Below are 24,885 nucleotides of genomic sequence, written 5' to 3' on the forward strand. Positions count from 1 at the left end.
GTTTGGCTTAAAAACTGCAATTAAAAATTTATTTAGGTGTATGACTTTGTTAGTTTAAGTATGTAGTTTGTTTTATGTCTAATAAAAAATAATATTCATTCTGATTATTTTTGTTATCATATTTCCTGTCTAACGTTTTTTTCCTTAAAAACGTTAAATTTTTATCAGTTATATTTTGAATTTTTTGAATTTTTACGTAAGGAACCACAATATCCGGTTGCAAAGTTTATGGAATATAAAATCATATCGCATCAATGATTAATTCATTTCTACTTCGACTGTCCGTGTATGAAAGTAATCATGTTCAAGTGCTCTCAATGCGATAACAAGTTTACTCGCAAAGATGCTTTAACACGTCATGTAAAAAAACATAGTAAGTAAATACATTTTACGTTATAGAAATTGTTTTAATTAAGAGCATTTTTAAGGTGATAAATTATCTAAACTCACTTGCACCGGATGTAAAACGTCATTTACGAGATTTGATAACTATAGGCGTCATATTACAAATTCATCATTGTGTTCAATGGATTCGGATGATATGACTCCTAAAAAAGCCCGCCTGACAACTAGAACACCTTTACAAGGTATTTTTGTAAATATTCTTTATATTATTATTATTATAACTTGTTTTTGTTTTTAGAAGTTACTACTAACGCTCCATCATGTTCATTTCATCAATTTTGTGAAATATGCAATAGTCACTACAGAGGATCCAGATTAAACCATTTACGTTCTTTAAAACATAAAAGTGTCATCTCCGCCAAAATTAATGATGATGATGATTTCGTTGAAGAATATCAAGTTGCCTTCAAATCAAGAATTACCTCATACCGATTGAAAAATTCACAACTAGATGACTTGGAAGTGTGCAATTTTTTTGAAAGAAATCAAGATAAACTTATCACTTTAATAACTAGAAAACTGAGAGAATTTAACCAACTTAAAATTAATTTCGAACTTTTTGCTAAATATATTTTACCTTCTAAAGACATTATCGAAATCAAATCATTCAACACTAAAAATATCATCATTTCAATATCGACAAATATTAAGGTAGAACTGGAAGAAATATGTGGCGTCATAAAAAACAAAATGAGTGAATTCTTGGAAAAAGATAGTGGTAAGTAATATCAATTTTATTTATAAACATATTATTGTATTAAATTTTTTAGGTTGGATTTTAATGGAAATTTTGTTTTTGGAACTTAATATCAACAAATTCAATCCACTACGTGCATCAACATATATACCATTACCGAAGGACATAGCGAAGCGGAGAGCGGTTATCAATATTCATAATGATGATAATGAATGTTTCAAATGGTCTGTTTTGGCACACCTTCATTCAACTGAAGTAAATGTTAATCGACATCGAGTTGATGCTTATCGTGAGTTTGAAGAGGAATTAGATTTTACAGATATTTCATTTCCGGTTAAATTAACTGATATTTTTAAATTTGAAGCACTTAATAATATTAGTGTAAATGTCTATGGAACAGAGCAGCGTTTTGATCATGAAAAAGGTAAATGGGTATCAGATATTATAGGTCCCTTTTATTTAACTTCTAAGAAACGAGACATTCATGTAAATTTATTACTTATCGTAGACGATGAAAGAATGATCAAACATTACTGTCTGATAAGCAACATTTCTCGATTAATAAGTTCACAACTTTCCAAACATAATCATGCTAAATTTATATGTAACGGTTGTCTATTATTTTTTTCGAGTGAACAAAAATTAGTTAAACATCGTAAGTATGCTTGTAATGAAGTTGTCACTACATTACCAACTTCTGATCTGATTATAAATAAATTTGGTAAAGAAGTGCCTGGTAATGAATTAACATTTCAAAATTTTGATAAATCTCTTAAAGTTCCTTTTGTATTTTATTTCGATTTTGAATCTATTTTAAAACCTTTACGCAATGATAATTCAGCCGATAATATCCGTACAATTGTTACACATTTACATGAACCATATAGTTTCGGATATTACATAAAATGTGCATATAATGATAATTTATCAATTTATCGGACTTATCGAGGAAAAGATGCTCCTAAAATTTTTGTGAAATGGTTGCAAGATGATGTAAATAGACTTTATCACGATCACCTCAAACATATCGTACCACTTGAAATGACTCCGTTAGATGAATTGGTTTTTCAAATATCTACCCATTGTCATTTATGTAAAGAACCTTTCAAAACAGATTACGGAAGTCTAAATTGTGATAGAGTTCGTAATCATTGTCACTTAACAGGTGAATTTTTAGGACCTGCACATTCTATTTGTAATTTAAATTATAAGATTCCAAAATATATCCCTGTTTTTTGTCATAATTTAACTAATTATGATAGTCATTTATTTATTAAAGCTTTAGCAACAGAAAAGACCATCATTAATTGCATTGCTCAAACTAAAGAAAAGTATATTACATTTTCAAAAAAAATTTTAGTTGATAAGGTCATGAACACGACTACAAATACAGTTGACAATATTTTTATAACGCTTAGATTCGTAGATTCGTTCCGTTTCCTTTCTTTTTCATTAGATAAATTATCTCAGACTTTAACTTCTAATGAATGTCTAACCATTCGGAAACACTTTCCGGACGATAACCAATTTAATTTGATAAGACAAAAAGGTGTTTTTCCATATTCATATTTGGATTGTTTTAATAAGTTAGATGATACCAGTTTACCATTGATTCAACAATTTTATGATAATCTTAATAAAACTGATATCAGTGAACATGATTATGAGCGAGCACAGGAAGTCTGGAATCTATTTGATTGCAAAACGTTAGGTGATTATTCCGACATTTATTTAAAGTCTGATGTTTTGTTACTAACAGACATTTTTGAAAATTTCAGAAAGGTTTGTCTCAAAATTTATGAACTAGATCCAGCTCATTACTTAACAGCACCTTCATTAGGCTGGGATGCTATGTTAAAAATGACTGGAATTAAATTCGAATTGTTAACTGATATAGACATGGTACATTTCTTTCGAAAATCTATTAGAGGAGGACTTTGTCAATGTTCAAAACGTAAAGCAGTAGCAAATAATAAGTTTTTATCAAATCATGATCCTTCTAAACCAACTTCTTTTATAATGTACCTTGATGCAACCAACTTGTATGGAGCAGCAATGTCTGAATATTTACCTTATAGCGGTTTTCGATGGGAAGATCCTAATGAATTCAATGATAACCTAATTCTCAATTTGACAGATAACGCTGATGTAGGTTATATATTCGAAGTTGATTTAGAATATCCTTCTGAATTACATAATCTTCACAACGATTTACCATTTTGTCCTGAAAAATTTATTCCTCCCTCTAGTAAAACTGAGAAACTTTGCGCAACCTTGAACAATAAAGTACACTATGTTTTACATTATCGAAATTTAAGACAAGCTATACAAGGTGGTTTAAAATTAATTAATATTCACCGTGTTTTAAGTTTTAATCAATCACCATGGTTGAAAACATATATTGATTTAAATACAGAAATGCGTAACAAATCAAAAAACGCGTTAGAAAAAGATGTATTTAAATTAATGAATAATTCAGTTTTTGGTAAAACCATGGAATCAATTGATAAAAGAGTAAACGTGAAATTGGTAACATCATGGAATAATATAGGTAGAAAACCAGGTGCTGAAAGTTTAATTGCACGACCAAATTTTAAAAATTCATCTATCTTTACACCAAATTTTGTAGCTATTCAATTAGAGAACGAAAAAGTTTTCTACAATAAACCTCTGTATGTAGGTTTTACTATTCTAGATATCAGTAAAACTATTATGTATGATTTTTATTATAATTTCATAAAACTTAAATACGGTAACAATGCAACGCTTTTGTATACCGATACTGATAGTTTAGTAATTGAAATTTTTTGTGAAAATATTTATGATGATATTAAATCTAATATAGAGCGTTTTGATACTTCAAATTATAAAGCAGAAAATATTCATGGAATACCTGTATCGTCTTCTGTCATCGGGAAGATGAAAGATGAATATAAAGGACGTGTAATATCAGAATTTTTAGGAACAGGTGCTAAAGCATATTGTGTGGATGTTGAAGGTGAATTATCTAAAAAAGCTAAGGGTATTAAACACAATGTAATTACAAGTGAATTACATAAAATTGACTACCAAAACGCAGTTACTGTTCCAAACACTGAAATTATTAAAGAAATGAATATCTTTCGTTCGAAGCTTCATAACATTTACACAGAATTAAAGAAAAAAATTGCTTTATCTTTCAAAGATGATAAACGTTACATCTTAAACAATTCTGAAGGTAGAACATTATCTTGGGGTCATAAAAATATTCTTCCTCAAACTCAGGAATAATATTTAATTTGTATTGTAGTTATTGTATTATAATGTTTATGTATTATAATATGTATGTATGTATGTACTGTAGTGAGACCGTGATTGATGATGGTTGATCGATGTTTAAATGATTTACAACTTATTTTAATTGATTTATTTAATTAATCTTGAATTTTACTTTTGTTTTCTTTTTTCGAAATGGTTTGGCTCGTCTAGTTAATTGATACGCTACATGATCATTTCACTTACCTACGTTGTGTTGTTTTGATGTACGAAGTCACTCTTATAATGATATCGTAATTTGATCTTAATTCTTATCAGAAAGGGTTCCGGATTTATCCGTAACGCAAGTCCGGATTCAAAGTAGTGTCAAAACGCATGGGAGAAGAAATTTAAACCACAAGTTTCCTCCAAAGTTATTTATTACAAGAATAATGAATATTCCGTTGGATGGATTACAATAATCAATGGTTATGAAAGTTTGATCAAATTTGGCCAATTGTTATTTGTTTTTGTATAGTAATGTCGTCAAAACATATCTCAGAGTCGTAACCACAATTCGTTTGAAATTCCAAGTAAATAGTTTCGAAGTTGCTGAGTGATACGAAAAAGTTTTATTGATATGATATGACGTTAATATTTAACATGAATTAATTTAATTCGATAATGTCCAAATAAATTAACCTACGTTTCAGATGATATTGTTCGAACTCATAGGATCTAGGCAATTGACAACGCGTTTCTAAATTACTTGTACCAAAGGCGGATTATAACATGCTCGCGGAATCTTTGATACGTGCATCGCATTGAATTTTGCGCCCTAGTGCCGAAATTCCGTCTCCGGTAAAAGTCAGGTGATCAACACCTAGAATGAATTTCGAATAAAACCCGGACATACAAGCTTTTACAAATCAATCTGAATAAATGTAGAAGTAATTTCTCTCTAAAGTTTTCCGTCCACGAGCTTTGACAAAGACTTGTGCAGAACTTTGCCATGTCGCGATATCAGTTTATTACAGATAATCACGGATGATTATGTCTGCTCGATCGTCCGTAGTAGCCTGCAAGTACGTGGAAGTACTTGCCGTTGGGACGGGAATTACAACGTCCATTCTAAGTACAACGGGCGGAAACTACGACCTGCCACCGCGTCTTAGACCTTGTTAAAGTTGGGGAAGAGCGTCCCCGGGGACTACGACTCTTCCCATGAAGATGGCCAACTCACGAGCCTGTAATTTCTGATCTGGACGCAAAAGAGAAACACTCTTTTGCTTTATCGCCTAACGCGTTGCGGAAGAGAAATCGTTCTACTCTAAACCTATCCTTAACTAGCAACAAATCCTTCTATTTCGTAATATTTTGGTGTATGCAACCTTAAATTATCTGTGTACAACAGTTTGAATAGCACCGTGGGTTTTGGATTTAGACTTTTGTTGTAGTTGAATATTTGTTTGATGCCGTTTCACTCAAATTTGTCGTAACAGATTTAGAAGTTAGAAGCAAAGAATATAAAGAACTTTTAATATTGTAATTTAAAGGTGGGATGGTTGAATTGAAAAATATGAAATTGTTTGTTGCGAGTTATTTTAAGTTGAAAATGATTTATTTAAAATTTATATAGCTGACGTAAGACGAAGCACAAGAATTTAAATAATTACTGGTCTTTTCGGCATTTCCGATGCTTAATAACTTGGTGGTTACGAGAGAATTTATGAAATGAATGATAATGATCACTATTTCGAAATGACTTAAATGATTTAATATTATAATATTAAATGAATAAAAAATTAATTAATCCTTTTGAGGGCCTACCTAGAAATTTTAATCCTCCTAACGCAGGGGGTTAGCTGCTTCCCAGGTGTTGTAGTTCGCAGCACTACCTAATCGAACGAACACTAAACTTGTCTCGTTTTTAACTTACTCACTAATCACTAACGCTATCACTTAATTCAAGAATTTAAATTAATTTAATTTAAAATTACGCTTAAATGCACTTAGTACAATTTAGACGCACTAAAAGGTAAACGAAGATGTTTTTTAAATTTATAAAAATTTAAAAGGGCAACACGACAATCGACTACCTCGAAAGACCGTCAAAAATCGAATCCTTCCTAAAGTCAAGGGCTCATCTTGCGTAAGCTACACTAACTCGCTTACCCCACTACCCTTGTTAAGTAGTTTCCACATATGCGAAATTTTGCAAATTTGACTCTTATGATGTCTTGGCATTTGATCAAACCTTGTTTAACTTTCTAAATATTATTATTAATTAACAGCTGGGGTGTTTTCCGATTAACAATTTCATTATAATTAAACATTAAATTTGGTAATCGTCGATCTGAACTGAATACAATACAAGAACGCTATGGAATTTCCCCAAATATCCTGAAAGAGAAATTAAACTCCAAAATTGGTTGTTGTCAGGTCTGAAGTTGTTTTTGGGAACACAATGAAATGAATTTTGTGTAACAACAAATTTTGTTTGTTTAAATAACACAGAAAATATAAGGAAGAACCCCGTGAGGAAACTGTAATTTTGGTCGTACTACCCCTTGTTAGATGTCGCCCCCAGTACTACACCGGTACTATTTTAACATTTCCGCGTTTTTCTCCAATTTCCTTAGGGATTTTCCTGTCTACTTTCCTCTTAGGATTATGTTAGTAACGGGCAGCAATCGTGTCATGCAATTTTTTTGCTTACAATAATTTAATTAAATAGAATGATTTATACATCCGAATTTCGACGGCTGCGCCTTAAATATTAGGGTTAAATTTTACATCAAAATGTTCAGAAAAATTTCGCGTGTTTTTCTAAACTACTGGTTTCGTGATCTGATGTTGATTTAACAAAGAAAACGTTAATTTCGCTGCAATTTCTTATAAGGAATGCACATGTGTGCTTGTAATTTGATATTCTTTTAAAAAGCTCTGTTCTGTAACGAATTTGTCAACACCCCCTATTCAAGCGGCACTTGACCAACGTCGTTTTGGCTATACTAATCTAGTTAACAGACATGAATTTCAATCGACCAATTCGTTCTTGAAGTTTTGCAACAATTTGTTAACAATTACGCCGAATAAAATAAATTATTCAATTTTATTTGATGACTGGAGTACACTGCATAAAGACTCAACTTTTTGGTACGAAACGTTACGGGAATTTTTGAATAAGATGAAATTTTGATTCTTTCTCGAGTTGTTTACTGATCATCAACGTGCCTTAAATTGGCTCATAAATTCCTTTCTTTTTGAAACGTGACTAGTTAATTTCTAAACAAAATTTTGGATTTAATTTTAGGTTTATCAATAAATTTTGGCTATTTTAAACGAAAGTAAATTAATTATGCTTTTGTGAGAAAATCATTGGATTAGCTGGGCGACTGTGGTGCAGAGCCAGGCCGTCGCCAACCCCCATATCTTTGCATATCCACTTGTTAAAACACATGGCCTTTCGACCACCCAATTTGGCGATTTATAACGTTTTTAACAGTTCTTGGAAAGTTTCGTGGGAACGATAATTTTCTAAACATTTTAATGCTAACAAAGGAATAAATAAGTTAAATTAAAATTTGTTGCAACTTTTGAATTGAAGTTGAATTAATATTGTCAAAGAACTAAACGTTTAAACTGACTCCGAATATTTTGCGCTGGTTAATAAAAAAAAATTTTAAATACCGCGATCATCACATTCGCCCCCTGTCTTGCGTTGCTTCGTAGATGCAGCGTAAGACACCGCGTGTAGGTTTGCTGTCCTCTGGTTGGTGGTCGGAATGGTGGAATCACCAGATGGTGGATGCGCCCATAATGTCAGAAACGCTCGAATTGGTAGATACGCCTCGAGATTGGCCCTCATGAACTTCTTGCGGTTTTATTTTAGTCGTCTCGTCGGTGGTAGAATTTCAAATTTGTCATGTTGTATACACCTTTAATTTCGTTCGTCACTGGGTCGGCGATTTGGTATGTGTTTGGATGAGGCTTGGCGATTATTTTGTACGGACCACTGTACAAAGGCATGAACTTGGCGAATTGGTGGGTTCTGGTATCGGAAGTCACTTTGTTCTTCAGTAGGACCCAATCTTCAATTTCCAGTACGGTAACTTCACCCTTTTGGTTTTTCTGCCGTAAGTTCGCATGATGTCTCAAGTATTCGCGAGCCTTTTCATGAATTTCTTCTCTCGTGAGTGGCGGACGTACAGGCAGTAAACCCGATGTGACTGCATCTAGTGGGTTTGGTGGTGTTCTGCCGTACAGGATTTCATATGGAGAAAATCCGGTACTGATGTGTGGCACGTAGTTCAAACAATCTTCGATGTTGCTCAAATGGTTGACCCAACTGGTGTGGTTTTCTTTACAATACGCTCGGAAAATTCTCCCCAGCTCCCGCATTACGCGCTCGCTAGGGTTCGATTCTGGGTGACGAATCGACGAGAGCGTTGGTTGAATGTCGGCAGCTCTCAAACTATTCTGCCAAGTGTTCGAAATAAATTGTGTCCCGTGGTCGCTTAACACACATTTGGGTTTGATGTACCCAGAGAAATCCTCTATGAGACGTTTGGCAGCGATTTTGGCGGTGGCTTTTCTCAGTGGGTAAAGTTTGAGAAACTTGCTGAAGACGTCAATGACCACAAATACATAGGACGCCCCCAATCGTCCTGTTGGTAAAGGCCCATAGAAATCGACGCAAACTAGGTCTCCAATGTGGTCGTAAAGGATTGGCGTTAATGGACCCTGATGTGGACGGTTGGAACTTTTTGTCTTCTGACAAAGGTCACAACTTCGTAGACGTTTCTTAATTGTACGATACATGTTCGGCCAGTAGTACTCGCGCTTCATGGAATTGTACACTTTGGTTGCCCCGAAATGGCCCAGGAGTTGGTGATGGTAATCCACGAGCTTAATTACCAAACTCTCAGGTATGGCCAGGCAAACGTCGTTTGAATTTTGAGATCTGTGAACTAACACATTATTTGTGAAATTATATTGGGACCAAACCCGTTGAGTTCTCGCATCTGGAGCAGCTGCACCGGATTGTTTGTTGGCAATTATTTGACTCAAAACAGGATCATCTGATTGGTGTTGTTTGAGATCGGACATCAGTTGGAGAATTTCAGGTGTGTTGTTGACTTCAAACATTGCAACTATTGGTTGTTCACGTGGATATTCATAACTGGCTTCACCGTCGGACGGGTATCGTGACAGGATGTCGGCAATTACATTATCCTTTCCTTTTACCAACTCGATTTCGTAGTCGTACTGTCCTAGTATCAAAGTCCATCGAGTTAGGCGTTCACTGAGCAAACGACAACGGCTCAGAAATTTCAAAGCTTGGTGGTCGGTTCGGATGATGATTTTTGTGACTTGGATGTAGATTCGAAATTTGTGTAAGGCAAAAATGACGCCGAGTAATTCCTTTTCTGTAGTCGTGTAGTTGAGTTCGGGTCCTTTCAAAGAGCGACTTGCAAAAGCGATCACACCTCGCGAACCGTCTTCCTGAATTTGATACAATTCCGCCCCCAATCCGTAACCAGAACTGTCAGTTTGGACGTAGAATATTTTATTCAGGTCGGGGTAACGTAACAACACAGCTTCGAGGAACAGATCTTTCACACGATCGAAAGCTTCTTGTTCATTTCGTCCCCATCTCCATTTTTCACCCTTTCGAAGTAGTTTGTTTAAGTCTTGTGTGGCTGCACTGTATCGAGCACAAAATTTTCGATAAAAATTACAAAGTCCCAGGAAGGCTCGAACGTGTTTAGTTTTCTGGGGAACCGGAAAATTTCGGATGGCGCTGATTTTTTCCGGGTCGGCTTTGATACCGTTGATTGTGAGAATGTGCCCCAGAAATTTCACTTCCTTTTGTATGAAATTGGATTTTTCGAGATTTATCGTCATTCTAGCTTGCTTCAATTTTTCGAAAACTTGTCGGAGATGTTCTAAATGTTCGTTTAGCGTTTCGGAAGCCACTAACAAATCGTCGATATAATTCACGACGAATTCGCGAACTTCTGTTCCTAACACTACGTCCATTGCACGACTGAATGAACCCACAGCAGTTTTTAACCCGAAAGGTAGGACTTGGTATGTGTAACTGCGACCGTTGTACAGAAAGGCGGTGTACTGTCTGCTTTCTGGCGAAAGTGGGATTTGCCAGTACGACGATCTCAAATCAATGGTGGACATGTAGCGAATTCCGTGAAATCGACGTAATAATTCGTCAGCAGCGGGTGGTGACTCACAATCGGCGATCATTTTGGAATTGATCATTCGGGCGTCGAGGCAAATTCTCACCGTTCCATCTTTCTTTTTCACTACCGTCATGGGACTTGCGTAAGGTGACGCCTCACGTTTTATTACCCCCAAGTCTAACATTTCCTGAATTGTGGCGTCGACGGCAGGACGTAGAGCAAAAGGTACTGGGTACGGTCGTTTCAAGAAGGGAGTCTTGTCGTGTAGTTTTATTTCGTGAGTGTATTTGTGTGTTAGCCCTGGACGCGAACTAAAGATACATCTGTACTCTTGCAGCAGGTGTATTAATTTCCGTTTCTCGGCCTCAGGAATTTTTAATGGGTCCACCTTGGCTTGTAGGGCACTGGGTGACTCTAAGTGTTGCTTTTTGTTACAAGTCGTGATCGGCGCCGAATGATTGACTTCGATGTGACCAACAAGATCTTCCACATAATCCTCCGGTTCCGGTGGTATCTCCGTGGTTTTTCTAAACGGAAAACTGTGGTGCTTCTCCCCGTTTCTCAAAAGGATTTCGTTGTTATCGAAATCGATGACCGCGCGTTGTTCATTTAGCCAGTCTGCTCCCAAAATGGTTGGCTTGATTAAATTTTTAACGACAAGCGCCACGACGGGGTAGAGATGTTCGTCGATTTTGATTTCCAGGTAACACTGAATAACAACCTGGCAACTTCGCTGGCCGATGGCTCCACGAAGATGGATTGAGGTAACCGGTAATGTGGGCGGTTTGTTTCCGGTCTCGATCAACTTGGACCAAACTTCTTCGGAAATACAGCTGACTTCACTTCCGGTGTCCAAAAGCGCGGTGACTGATTGTTGTTGAGAGATTTGGATCTTAATCTCCGGCACGACCCTTTGTATGTTGTTGTTACCTGCGGCAGCGGATTTAATTATAGAAAAAACATTTAACTTAACCTGGGATGCTCGCGGTCGAGCATCGTTTTCCCCTTCTGTTGACTGTGACGAAGTTGAACGTTTACGTTTCTCTCCCGTCCTCAATTGTTGGTTCCTGCTGTCGCTTTGTGGGCCGTGCTGCTGGCCGGAGTACTTTAGGCCCCGTCCTGTACTCCGCCCCCGTTTCCCGAATTCTTGGAGTTTCGTGATGTTTCACCCTGCGCTCTCGAACTTGTGTTGTTGCGGTTGTCGTTGGGGTTGTTTTTGCGCCAGTGATTGTTGCTGTTGTTTCCGTTGTTATTGTGCCAACGGTTGTTGCTGGTGCTGGGTTGGTTGTTGCGCCATTGTTGTTCGTCACTTGAGCGTTTTGGGAAACCATTTCCACGATTTGCAGGAGCCGCAGGACGAGTTACTTCGTGGCGGTCAATGTTTGGCCGCGGGCGCTTTGGCTCGTTACGCCGCTGGTGGTCTGTTGCGCGGGGTCGTTCCCTGGGAGCGATGTTGGTTTTCTCTCCCGGATTTTGTCCCGGAATTTCTTGAGCTGCCAGGAATTCGGCGGCATCCGTGGTGGTACAGATTTTCTCTAATACCCACAACGACTGTATTCTTTCGGGGAAGTGACGCAGTAATTCATCCAGCAACACTTCCTCCGATAAAGGTGTTGTTAACATGTTCGCCATGTCGACGTAATAAGCAAAATGCGACAGCATCGTGCCCCTGGTTTCGTCATAGCGGCCTGTAGCGATTTGAAATCTGATGTCCCGTTGACGCTTGGCCGACCAGTAGGTCCGGAGAAAGTCCCGTCGAAAGTCCTCGTAACCACGCCACTTCTTCTGGAATATTCCCGTCCAATGTTTGGCATTGCCTTTCAAGCAATCCATGGCGACTCCCAAAAGACGCTGCGAGTCGAGCCCGAAAAAACGTCCATATTCTTCAATGGCTCGTAAGAATTTCACCGGATTTTGCCTTTTCAGGCCTTCGAAAGATGGTCGTTCAGGAGCTGGAAGTGGGCGATCCAGCAAGCTCCGGAGTACTCCGGAAATTGCGGCCACATTGTCTGTTGTGATTGGCATAGGTGGTGAGGCCATCACTGCTCCCGAAGTCGCTGATGTGGTCGAACTTCCCGGCTCTTGCACAAGAGGGCTCGCAAGAGGGGCTGGTTCCGGAGCTACCGGAATTTCCGGGTCGGGTTCTGGCGAAGTCGTCCCGTCGCTAGGTAGTGGAGTGACTTGCCAACCATCGACATCAGCGGCGGCGCTGGTACTTGGACGTACCTGAAGGATGGCTTGCGGTCTTTGAACCGCTGTCGACGTCGATGGCGCCGCGAAGTTTGGCACATTCCTTGGTTGTTGGGAGTTTAACCAACGAACGAACCACGTCGGCATTTCTTGCGGTGGGGCTCCGGCGTTTCCGGTGTTCCTGTTGTTTTCCATGTCGACAACCTTCAATCTCGGGTATCGAACGATCAAATAAATTGGAGTCCTAGAAATTTTAATAACACAGCAGTATCTTATTTACGGCAATTTTCCCCTCGGAAATGACACTTTATGACTTTGAATCCTGGTCACGGCACCAATAAAAATGTAGTGAGACCGTGATTGATGATGGTTGATCGATGTTTAAATGATTTACAACTTATTTTAATTGATTTATTTAATTAATCTTGAATTTTACTTTTGTTTTCTTTTTTCGAAATGGTTTGGCTCGTCTAGTTAATTGATACGCTACATGATCATTTCACTTACCTACGTTGTGTTGTTTTGATGTACGAAGTCACTCTTATAATGATATCGTAATTTGATCTTAATTCTTATCAGAAAGGGTTCCGGATTTATCCGTAACGCAAGTCCGGATTCAAAGTAGTGTCAAAACGCATGGGAGAAGAAATTTAAACCACAAGTTTCCTCCAAAGTTATTTATTACAAGAATAATGAATATTCCGTTGGATGGATTACAATAATCAATGGTTATGAAAGTTTGATCAAATTTGGCCAATTGTTATTTGTTTTTGTATAGTAATGTCGTCAAAACATATCTCAGAGTCGTAACCACAATTCGTTTGAAATTCCAAGTAAATAGTTTCGAAGTTGCTGAGTGATACGAAAAAGTTTTATTGATATGATATGACGTTAATATTTAACATGAATTAATTTAATTCGATAATGTCCAAATAAATTAACCTACGTTTCAGATGATATTGTTCGAACTCATAGGATCTAGGCAATTGACAACGCGTTTCTAAATTACTTGTACCAAAGGCGGATTATAACATGCTCGCGGAATCTTTGATACGTGCATCGCATTGAATTTTGCGCCCTAGTGCCGAAATTCCGTCTCCGGTAAAAGTCAGGTGATCAACACCTAGAATGAATTTCGAATAAAACCCGGACATACAAGCTTTTACAAATCAATCTGAATAAATGTAGAAGTAATTTCTCTCTAAAGTTTTCCGTCCACGAGCTTTGACAAAGACTTGTGCAGAACTTTGCCATGTCGCGATATCAGTTTATTACAGATAATCACGGATGATTATGTCTGCTCGATCGTCCGTAGTAGCCTGCAAGTACGTGGAAGTACTTGCCGTTGGGACGGGAATTACAACGTCCATTCTAAGTACAACGGGCGGAAACTACGACCTGCCACCGCGTCTTAGACCTTGTTAAAGTTGGGGAAGAGCGTCCCCGGGGACTACGACTCTTCCCATGAAGATGGCCAACTCACGAGCCTGTAATTTCTGATCTGGACGCAAAAGAGAAACACTCTTTTGCTTTATCGCCTAACGCGTTGCGGAAGAGAAATCGTTCTACTCTAAACCTATCCTTAACTAGCAACAAATCCTTCTATTTCGTAATATTTTGGTGTATGCAACCTTAAATTATCTGTGTACAACAGTTTGAATAGCACCGTGGGTTTTGGATTTAGACTTTTGTTGTAGTTGAATATTTGTTTGATGCCGTTTCACTCAAATTTGTCGTAACAGATTTAGAAGTTAGAAGCAAAGAATATAAAGAACTTTTAATATTGTAATTTAAAGGTGGGATGGTTGAATTGAAAAATATGAAATTGTTTGTTGCGAGTTATTTTAAGTTGAAAATGATTTATTTAAAATTTATATAGCTGACGTAAGACGAAGCACAAGAATTTAAATAATTACTGGTCTTTTCGGCATTTCCGATGCTTAATAACTTGGTGGTTACGAGAGAATTTATGAAATGAATGATAATGATCACTATTTCGAAATGACTTAAATGATTTAATATTATAATATTAAATGAATAAAAAATTAATTAATCCTTTTGAGGGCCTACCTAGAAATTTTAATCCTCCTAACGCAGGGGGTTAGCTGCTTCCCAGGTGTTGTAGTTCGCAGCACTACCTAATCGAACGAACACTAAACTTGTCTCGTTTTTAACTTACTCACTAATCACTAACGCTATCACTTAATTCAAGAATTTAAATTAATTTAATTTAAAATTACGCTTAAATGCACTTAGTACAATTTAGACGCACTAAAAGGTAAACGAAGATGTTTTTTAAATTTATAAAAATTTAAAAGGGCAACACGACAATCGACTACCTCGAAAGACCGTCAAAAATCGAATCCTTCCTAAAGTCAAGGGCTCATCTTGCGTAAGCTACACTAACTCGCTTACCCCACTACCCTTGTTAAGTAGTTTCCACATATGCGAAATTTTGCAAATTTGACTCTTATGATGTCTTGGCATTTGATCAAACCTTGTTTAACTTTCTAAATATTATTATTAATTAACAGCTGGGGTGTTTTCCGATTAACAATTTCATTATAATTAAACATTAAATTTGGTAATCGTCGATCTGAACTGAATACAATACAAGAACGCTATGGAATTTCCCCAAATATCCTGAAAGAGAAATTAAACTCCAAAATTGGTTGTTGTCAGGTCTGAAGTTGTTTTTGGGAACACAATGAAATGAATTTTGTGTAACAACAAATTTTGTTTGTTTAAATAACACAGAAAATATAAGGAAGAACCCCGTGAGGAAACTGTAATTTTGGTCGTACTACCCCTTGTTAGATGTCGCCCCCAGTACTACACCGGTACTATTTTAACATTTCCGCGTTTTTCTCCAATTTCCTTAGGGATTTTCCTGTCTACTTTCCTCTTAGGATTATGTTAGTAACGGGCAGCAATCGTGTCATGCAATTTTTTTGCTTACAATAATTTAATTAAATAGAATGATTTATACATCCGAATTTCGACGGCTGCGCCTTAAATATTAGGGTTAAATTTTACATCAAAATGTTCAGAAAAATTTCGCGTGTTTTTCTAAACTACTGGTTTCGTGATCTGATGTTGATTTAACAAAGAAAACGTTAATTTCGCTGCAATTTCTTATAAGGAATGCACATGTGTGCTTGTAATTTGATATTCTTTTAAAAAGCTCTGTTCTGTAACGAATTTGTCAACACCCCCTATTCAAGCGGCACTTGACCAACGTCGTTTTGGCTATACTAATCTAGTTAACAGACATGAATTTCAATCGACCAATTCGTTCTTGAAGTTTTGCAACAATTTGTTAACAATTACGCCGAATAAAATAAATTATTCAATTTTATTTGATGACTGGAGTACACTGCATAAAGACTCAACTTTTTGGTACGAAACGTTACGGGAATTTTTGAATAAGATGAAATTTTGATTCTTTCTCGAGTTGTTTACTGATCATCAACGTGCCTTAAATTGGCTCATAAATTCCTTTCTTTTTGAAACGTGACTAGTTAATTTCTAAACAAAATTTTGGATTTAATTTTAGGTTTATCAATAAATTTTGGCTATTTTAAACGAAAGTAAATTAATTATGCTTTTGTGAGAAAATCATTGGATTAGCTGGGCGACTGTGGTGCAGAGCCAGGCCGTCGCCAACCCCCATATCTTTGCATATCCACTTGTTAAAACACATGGCCTTTCGACCACCCAATTTGGCGATTTATAACGTTTTTAACAGTTCTTGGAAAGTTTCGTGGGAACGATAATTTTCTAAACATTTTAATGCTAACAAAGGAATAAATAAGTTAAATTAAAATTTGTTGCAACTTTTGAATTGAAGTTGAATTAATATTGTCAAAGAACTAAACGTTTAAACTGACTCCGAATATTTTGCGCTGGTTAATAAAAAAAAATTTTAAATACCGCGATCATCACAGTACTTATATTTAGATGTAATAAACAATTAAAGTAATTTATTGTTTTTATTATTATCCATTAACCAAATAGCTTATGTGAATTTGTTTCAGGTTTCCAAAATAGACAGCACTATCCACTCTACCTACCTGAGGTTCGACTCCCCATGGAAGGAACAACAACAACAACAACTTTTTTTGCATTATATTTTAAACAAATAACAAAATAAACTTGGTGCGCAACAGACAAGTTAGGCAAACAACATTACAAAAATAAAAAACTACATATACTAGGTTTTTTTTCCTTATCGATAAAATAATGACTTTCCTTTATTAGTTATTAGTGACAAGCGCGATGATTTTCTGATATTTTGCTTAACTCAATACAGCATGTATTGTATATATACTTCATGTATTCACAATTGCACATTTCAAAAATCATATATTCAAAATTTCACAACCCCAAAAACCAAAAATTTCACAACCCCAAAAAGCTACTACTACTACTACTACTACTTGTTTTCTTGGTTGCATATTCGCAAACGGGCGGGGGGTGTGTTTAAAAAAAAAAATGGAGGCCAGCGCCATCTTTGATTGACGGCTGCGCTGACGGCAGCGCCATCTAGCGAAAAGTTTGCAGACCGTGGCGCCATCTAACGTGAGAATTTAGGCGGAATTTGTGACGACATCGGCGCTACCAACATTACACCCAATATTAATTTTTAAATAAATTAAAATTTTGGCGCCATTTTTTTTAACAAACAAACATGGCCGACTAATTTCAAATATTAATTTTGAAATAATTTAAATTTGGCGCCAATTTACCATTAAACAAAAATGACCGCCGCCGACTTTCAAACTTCCAAGATGGCGACGATTATTATTATTATTATTATTATTATACTACATAAATATATTTGCATCATCACAAATGGCGTCAGTCGGCCGCAGGCCGGCTGACCAGCTGGTCGCAGGCCAGCGAGCTGCGATTACGCGCTTGCGTCTGCGGCTGACTGACACAATTTTCACACATGCGCAGTAGAGGGAGGTGGAGGTGGTTTTTGAACCGGCTATCTCTATCTACTCTGAGTCTATTTCGAAGAATAAAATGTTGTATTCAACTCGTTTTTGTGTAAATCGGTTCATTTATTTTGCCTCGTGGATGATAAACCACTCGTTTTCACTCGTGGTTTAAAAATCCACTCGTGAAATAAACCGTCCGATTTACACTCAAACTCATTAAATAAATAACTATTATCGTTTTGTTCTTGATTTATTTTATAGACAGCATTTTTAATAATTTTTCTTCTAAAAACAGCATGACAACATTTTAATATGACACCTTAACACAGAAAACTAAACAAACAACCATCACCTCTTCAAAAATACAGCAAGAGTTAAAAAAATAAAGCTCTTTGGGTAATACCTTCGCCTTATTTCTTGTTTTTTTTTTATATTTAACAGAAAAATACAAATGTGTACTATCTAAAAAACTAATTAAAAATGTCAGTTATCATTTAAAAAAATTAAAAATAAAAATTACTCAAAAATGAATGACGTCAGAAATGTCATTTTGGTGTCGAAATGTAGCACTTAAAGAAATAAAAACGACCTGTTCGAGAATTTTTTTGAAACATCGCTCATAAAAAATTTTGTGCGTCACTTGGTTCAGTATGTAGGTATACTATCATGAGATCAAGAATATATTGAATTAAAGCAAGCCTTGAAAGTGAAGTGTAACCTTAGCCACATCTTATGCAGTATAAAACCAAAAGCTAAAATGTGCCGAAATTTCGCAGGTACAGCTTGCTCTAATTGAGAATATTTTCGATCTCATAGTACTTGTTATTTTATATTGTTTTTTTCTACTTTTTTTGGATTTATTAAATATTATTACACCTATCAGAAAGATAAAAAAATGTGTACCTATCTAAAACATTAATTAAAAATGACGTCATTACTCAAAATAAATAACCTCACAAATATCAATCGTGTCAATATTTACCATTTAAAGAAATAAAATCGACCTATTCGAGGATTTTTCTGAAAAACACTCCTCAACAAAGATCAGAATTTTATGAGTTACTTTTAGTTCAGTCTGTAGTAACATAAGCTTATGTTTCTAAAATTTTTCTAAATGTCATAAGTAGCATATTTTGAGCAATATTTAAGTTACTTATTTTAAATTAGGCTCCATATTTTTCTTTTTATAATTTAGAAGATATTAATTCTTTTACTAAGGGTCGGTTTCGCCAACGTTGGTTAAATTAAATGAATAGTTAAAAGCAATCGTTACTATGATTATAATAATCGTTTCTCTGGATTTATTCTACAAATAAATTTAACTGAGGTTGGTGAAACCGACCCTAAAAATTGTTTAAATAAATCATTAAATTTTAATAAAATTTGTTTCATGGCCTCAACAAAATATTGGCGTTACATATAATCTTGTTAAATAAAACTCCTTTGTTAAAATATATAAGTGATTTTAATTAATTATCAAAATGTTGCAAGTATACTTATATTTCAAAAAATATTGACAATAGTTTTCTGCATTTTGACATAATTAGCAATAATGGCATTATCTTCTCTGATACTATTGTTTTTAAACTTTTATAAAAAAAATCACTGTAATAAGTTTTTTAAATACTTTTCAGTAAAAGTAGGACTTTATTGTATGTACATACAACTGTACATGTTCGTTCAAAAACATAAGGAATATCTTCAAAATTATAGGAAATAAATAGTATACAGGGTGATTCTTTTAGATACATTTAAAATTTTGTATACGATTTAAATCGACCATTCTGAGTTCAACTGAATTATTTTCAAAATGGCTTGGCTTCCGGAAATACAAAAAATTGGCGCCAAGTTTGAAATTTTAAACAGTAACCACACATTTTTATTGCATATTTGAATTTACCTTCTCAAGCTGAGTAAAATTTACCCAACTTGTTGGTACTTATCTGTCATATTTTTTGACATAATATGTCAATTTTTTTGTTAAAATTTTCAATTACAAGAGTTTATCTAAGTTGTCGCAGCCCTTAAACTCTTTGCGTTTTCTCGCATTCGATAACCGAAGGTTTGAAGAGTTTTCTAGAATTTTCGAAATTGTGAGTACTCAAAATTCATGGCTAGTATGATTTTTTTTTTAAATGGTTTTCAATAAACTGCTATAACTCAGATTTTTCAAATGGAATGACCCTTAATTTCTTAACGGCACTCGAAAGAATATCAATATAAAGTCCGGGACATTTCTATTTGGACATAAAAAATTTGAATTTTCTGACATTTATACGTGTATTCAGCGTCTGTGTGAACAAAAAATGTTCTCTCTCTCATTCTATGGTCCTTGAGCTTTAATAACAGGGACATTTTTTAAATTGGTAGCATTAGAAAATGACAGTAAACAGCTGACTGATGTAAACAATAACACAATAACAAAGGAAATGTTATAATTTTAATCTATATAACCAGTGGCTGCTTTAAAAGTGTGTACTAACGGGATAATAACATATTTACGCAAGTATTTTTGAAGGTAGAAACATTACTTGTCATATAACAACTACTCAGATTATATGATGAGACGGGAATGGCACAATACAGAATTGCAGTCAGTGATTGTGATGGAGAAAGCCGCTGTGAAGTACTGACAGTACTGACTATCGCTGGTTGTACGATTTGTGCAATTTGTGATATATTTTGTGTGAAAAACTGGAAAACAAAGTGCATCACTGCATAACCTCACTTATCGCAGTTTTGCACATTTTGATGATGGGAATTGCGGTTCAAGTAATTATGAGTTATAGATGGAGAGCCCTGTTTACTTCAAAGTAAGTTCACGACATTTACAGATACTTTCTTTATGTTTTTTGTCTTTTCTGGTATAGAGGGTTAACTTTTCTATTTTCATATAAAATTCAAACCAAACGAAATCGAAAAGCTTAATATTGTCATGTTTTTTATTAATTATTAAAAAAATTATTTAAAAAATCACAGATAGTGTTTATAATTTGCAGCTGAAGCCTTTTGGGTCCACTTTGTTCGTTATTTCCTGGCAGCCACTCTTGTTTCAAGCAGAGTGGGTGTAAAGTTAAAAATAATCCCGTAAAATTGTTAATATAACTCCTTTGCACTGGCATGGGGTATTTGAAAACTTATGTTTAACAAATACGTCACAAAGTCTCAGCCATCGTCGAAAAACATAATAAGGGCTTTATAACAAGAAGCGCTTTCTGATTTTACTGTGGACGTGTGGAAGAATAGTGTGAAATATTGCGAAAAACCAACTTTTACTCTTGTTTACATTTTTGTACGTCTATCTGAGAGTAGTCTCTTGTATAAAAAATATAGCCTACTAATAAAGGAAATTAAAGTGTTTTTATTTCTGGGTTGCCCCCAATTCCACTTCGCCCTTGCCTGATAATCAAGACACTGATAATGAAATTGGTGTAAGTGCATCGAATACAAACGTGTTGAATAGATGAATAAAAGAGAGACAACTGCTTTTTTCAAAAAGGCCATTTCAAATTTATTCAAAAAGCACACCCCCACTGAAAAGGGTCCATTCACGATGAAGTTTGGCTTCCTGCATGACATAGGTTTCGGGCACCAATCACACTGTAAATGGTCTAAATTGGTCTTACATCTCTCAGACATGGACTCACTGAGAGCGACTTCTGCAGTAGGCTTGAGGCCTGCCTGCCTGTCTCGCAACAATCTCTGCATTATGATTCCAAATCATTCTATAAAACGCTGTCAATTACAAGCCATGATATGAGGCATGAGGCCGTCTTAGTGTTTTCGAATGTTGGTGCAAAGACTTGTCGCGAGGCAGGTTTCAGCCTTCCGCCAACGTCAGTCTCAGTGAAACCCTCTCAAAGTGATCTCAGCGAAAACCATTCACAATGAGATTGGTCTATGAGGCCTATGTCGTGCCGCATGCAGCGAGATATGTCTCATTGTTAATGAAAATAGGGCCTTTTTTGTTGTTTAAAGTCGTTTTTTAAAACTTTTGTGGCAAATTTTACTGATGTGGCAGAGAGGGGGCATGCACTTGGAACATGACGGTGACTACCCTGAAAGGCACTTCGAGGCTTTTATGACCTTTTTAATGCAAATTTCAACTTTAAACCTGACAGTCATACCAAGGTCAAACATAACCTCAACAGTAATCCAGCAACGGTACTTCAAAGCATTTGAAAGTTTCTCCATTTGTTTTTAAGTGTTCTAGTTGGTACATTTTGCTGTACTTTACTACAATAAAGAAATATTTAAATTTTTATTATTGTTTACATTTGTAATCTGTCAAACACATCAAACAACCAAGTTCCCTAAATTTGAGCTCTTATCTAGTTTTTGTGCTCTATATAGTCTCGCGTCAACGTATGCCCTATGACGTATCTCATATTGAAATGTCCCGGACTTATATATGCTTTTATAAATACGTCCTACCTATCTCTTTCAGTTTTTGAAAAAAATCACAAAAAACAGATTTTACTTCGTAAAATTTTCAGTAGACCTTGCAAAATGGTCGACCATTGTCAAACTTCCATATTTTATTTAGTTTTTAGCTGATTTATTGTCAAATAAGCAGCAAAATAATAATATTTAATTATGGTTTATTATAACTTAGTAATTTATGTAAAGTAACTCAATCAGTCTGCCATCAAATTATAAACTTCTTGAATGAAAATGGTAAACAAATCGAACATTTCTTTTAATTAATAGCACAATTTTATCGTATTTTTCAAAAGTTTACTTGATTAAAAATGAAAATATGAGCTAAAATGAGCTAAAATTTAGTTTTATGCGATTATTTATAAACTGTAAGAGATAGATATAGAAAAGGTAAAAAAAGTCTGCATAAAAATTGATGTTCGTTTGATTGTCATTGAAAAAACTGGATAATTCCATTTGAAAAACCTGTTCTATAATCATTTTTTACTCATCATTTTAAAAAAATCATAGTAACCTTGCAGTTTGACAGTTGACAATCCTAAAGACTTGAGAAGACCATTTGAACCTTTGGCTATCAAATGCAAAAAGAACTATTCATTTGTTGTAAAGGGTTCACAAGCTGTGATATTTTAAATAAACCATTGCAAATAAAAATTTGTATAAAAAAATTAGCATTCGTCAAAAACTATAACAGATAAGTACTAACAACTGAGATATACTTTACTCAGTTTCAAGAGACAAATTCAAAAATGCTATAAAAATAGGTGGTTACTATTTAAAATTTTAAAGTTGGCGCCAATTTCTCATTGTTCCGGAAAGTCAGCCATCTTGAAAATAATTTAGTTGAACTCCAAATGGTCGATTTAGATTATATACAAAATCTTAAAGTTCTAGTTGTATTAGAAGTTAAAAAGTTTCTAATGTAGGGCCTAAAAGAATCAACCTGTATAGTATAAGTAGGTACCAATTTAAAACAAGAATGTCGAATATAGTCCAAAATATTCTATGATAATTTAATTATAATTCTACAACTTAAAACTCATTTATGCCTCCTAAACATTCAAAATTTCAAAAGCGAATTAAAAACACTATGATGATAAATTATCGATTCGCCCTCGTAATAGAAAAATTATAAGTGGACTCATTATAAAAAAATTGTAGATCCAACGTTACGAAAATTGCTATAGATAACAAGAACAGTTAACATGTTACATTAACATTACTGGTTGTATGGTTATTTAGAAAAATTGATTTCTACAAATGATAAAAAAGAAGGTGCTAATAAACCAACAACAAAAAAATATAGAGCTAAGAACTTTGATATCACTATTTTTTTTAACAGAACGACAATCCTATATTTTACCATGTTTACTAAAAGTGAGTCAACCGATAAGTAGTTTTGAATTTGTTTATGTTTAGCAAATTTAAAAATAATGATTTGTTATTACACCTTTTAAGAAGGAATAGAATAGACATTAGATTATTCTTTCCAAATTCCTGGATACTAAACTAGTATTTTAGAGTTTGAGATAATGCAAAGGCAAATTCGACGCCTGCTTAAGCACTTAATATCATATGATCTACAACATTCTTATTTTTACCTTATCATCTTCTAAGTGTAACGTAAATAGTAACGACAAAAATAAAAAAATAAAACAAAAATTTTCGTAATAATTCAAGGCAATTACCGACAACCAAAGGTTAACGAGACATAAAATGTATGATTGATAAAGAGATGCATCATTTTTATAGCCAATGAAACAAAGAATTTAATAAATGAGACAACCTTCCACGAGATTGTTGACTTTTATTGGCTAACTTTGTGCATGCTCATCAACAACCGCATTTCAAAATGAATTGTCATTTAAACCGGAAATTCAAATTATCACATTTACGTACTATCACTGACATTATTAAATAATAATTGTTTACAAATGATGACCCATTTATCGATGACTAAATTTTTGATGTAACAAAGGAAAAAAGTAAAGAAGCGCCCTACTTTATAACATTTTTGATTATATAATTAAATTAAGTTGCGAAACAGCGTTTTGCATAATAAGTCAAAAATAAGCAAAGTATCTAAACAATTATAAACTATTATTAGATACCTACCTGATATTTGTTCACTCATGATTTTTTAAATGCGGATAATAAAGTAGTTTCAGAACAATTAACTAAATAATTGCATAATTGAATTAATAAAAGTCAAATCTGGTTCACTTATCACATCATTCTATAACACGGTGTTAACTCACGTTAGGTACAGAATGTAACAAAAACCACTTTTGTTCATGTTCACAACCACATGTAGAACAAAGAGTATTATTCATTTTATATCCTACCATATGATAGCTTGTTTGGCAAGAGGAGATACGCACTTATAGCTTATAGCACAGGCTACGCCATCTAGTGAATGAGATCAAGCCACGCCTCCACTTTTACATAACTTTCTCCTTATATCAGGTGAAATCAAACAACACATTACAAAACTATTATTGTCATTATTAAATGTCCAACAAATAAATCGCATATTCACACTTCACAATTCACACTTTGCACAGCAAAAATAATAAACGTTCAATATTATGTAAATTAAATTGGTTTAAGACTGAAGATTACTGAGATTTTAAATTTCAAAAATAAATCACCGCTTACTTAAAAACAAATAAAGTTGATTAGTTAGAGTTATACAGGGTCGCTAAAAAGTATGGATACAGTTAAATATTATAAAAACTATTCATCAAAACTTATTGAAATTTGGTGTACG

At 34.7% G+C, this 24,885-nt stretch overlaps 1 protein-coding gene, 1 long non-coding RNA gene and 1 other non-coding gene across 4 annotated transcripts in view; 2 read left to right on the plus strand and 1 right to left on the minus strand.

The window, feature by feature from the left end:
* The window catches only part of Cln7, a 47,212-nt gene extending 22,713 nt beyond the window's left edge, over positions 1–24,499 (minus strand). Inside the window, exon 1 of the mRNA XM_064356409.1 lies at positions 24,231–24,499. Within this exon, the coding sequence (XP_064212479.1) occupies positions 24,231–24,249 (19 nt within the window). The 5' untranslated portion in view covers positions 24,250–24,499. The remainder of the gene's footprint in view (positions 1–24,230) is intronic.
* Positions 90–16,945, plus strand: LOC103313361 (uncharacterized). 2 transcript variants are annotated; one of them, XR_010333898.1, is made up of 5 exons: positions 90–373; positions 429–587; positions 644–1,123; positions 1,176–1,391; positions 16,767–16,945. It is a non-coding gene; the product is annotated as an uncharacterized LOC103313361 (transcript). The 2 variants fall into 2 exon arrangements; XR_010333897.1 differs by lacking the exon at positions 16,767–16,945 and having other exon boundaries at positions 1,176–4,365.
* Positions 19,613–21,937, plus strand: LOC135265984 (uncharacterized). The gene is made up of 2 exons (XR_010333899.1): positions 19,613–20,488; positions 20,675–21,937. It is a non-coding gene; the product is annotated as an uncharacterized LOC135265984 (long non-coding RNA).
* Positions 24,500–24,885: the final 386 nt, after the last annotated feature.

Source organism: Tribolium castaneum, chromosome 4, assembly GCF_031307605.1.
Source record: "Tribolium castaneum strain GA2 chromosome 4, icTriCast1.1, whole genome shotgun sequence".
Lineage (NCBI taxonomy): Eukaryota > Metazoa > Arthropoda > Insecta > Coleoptera > Tenebrionidae > Tribolium > Tribolium castaneum.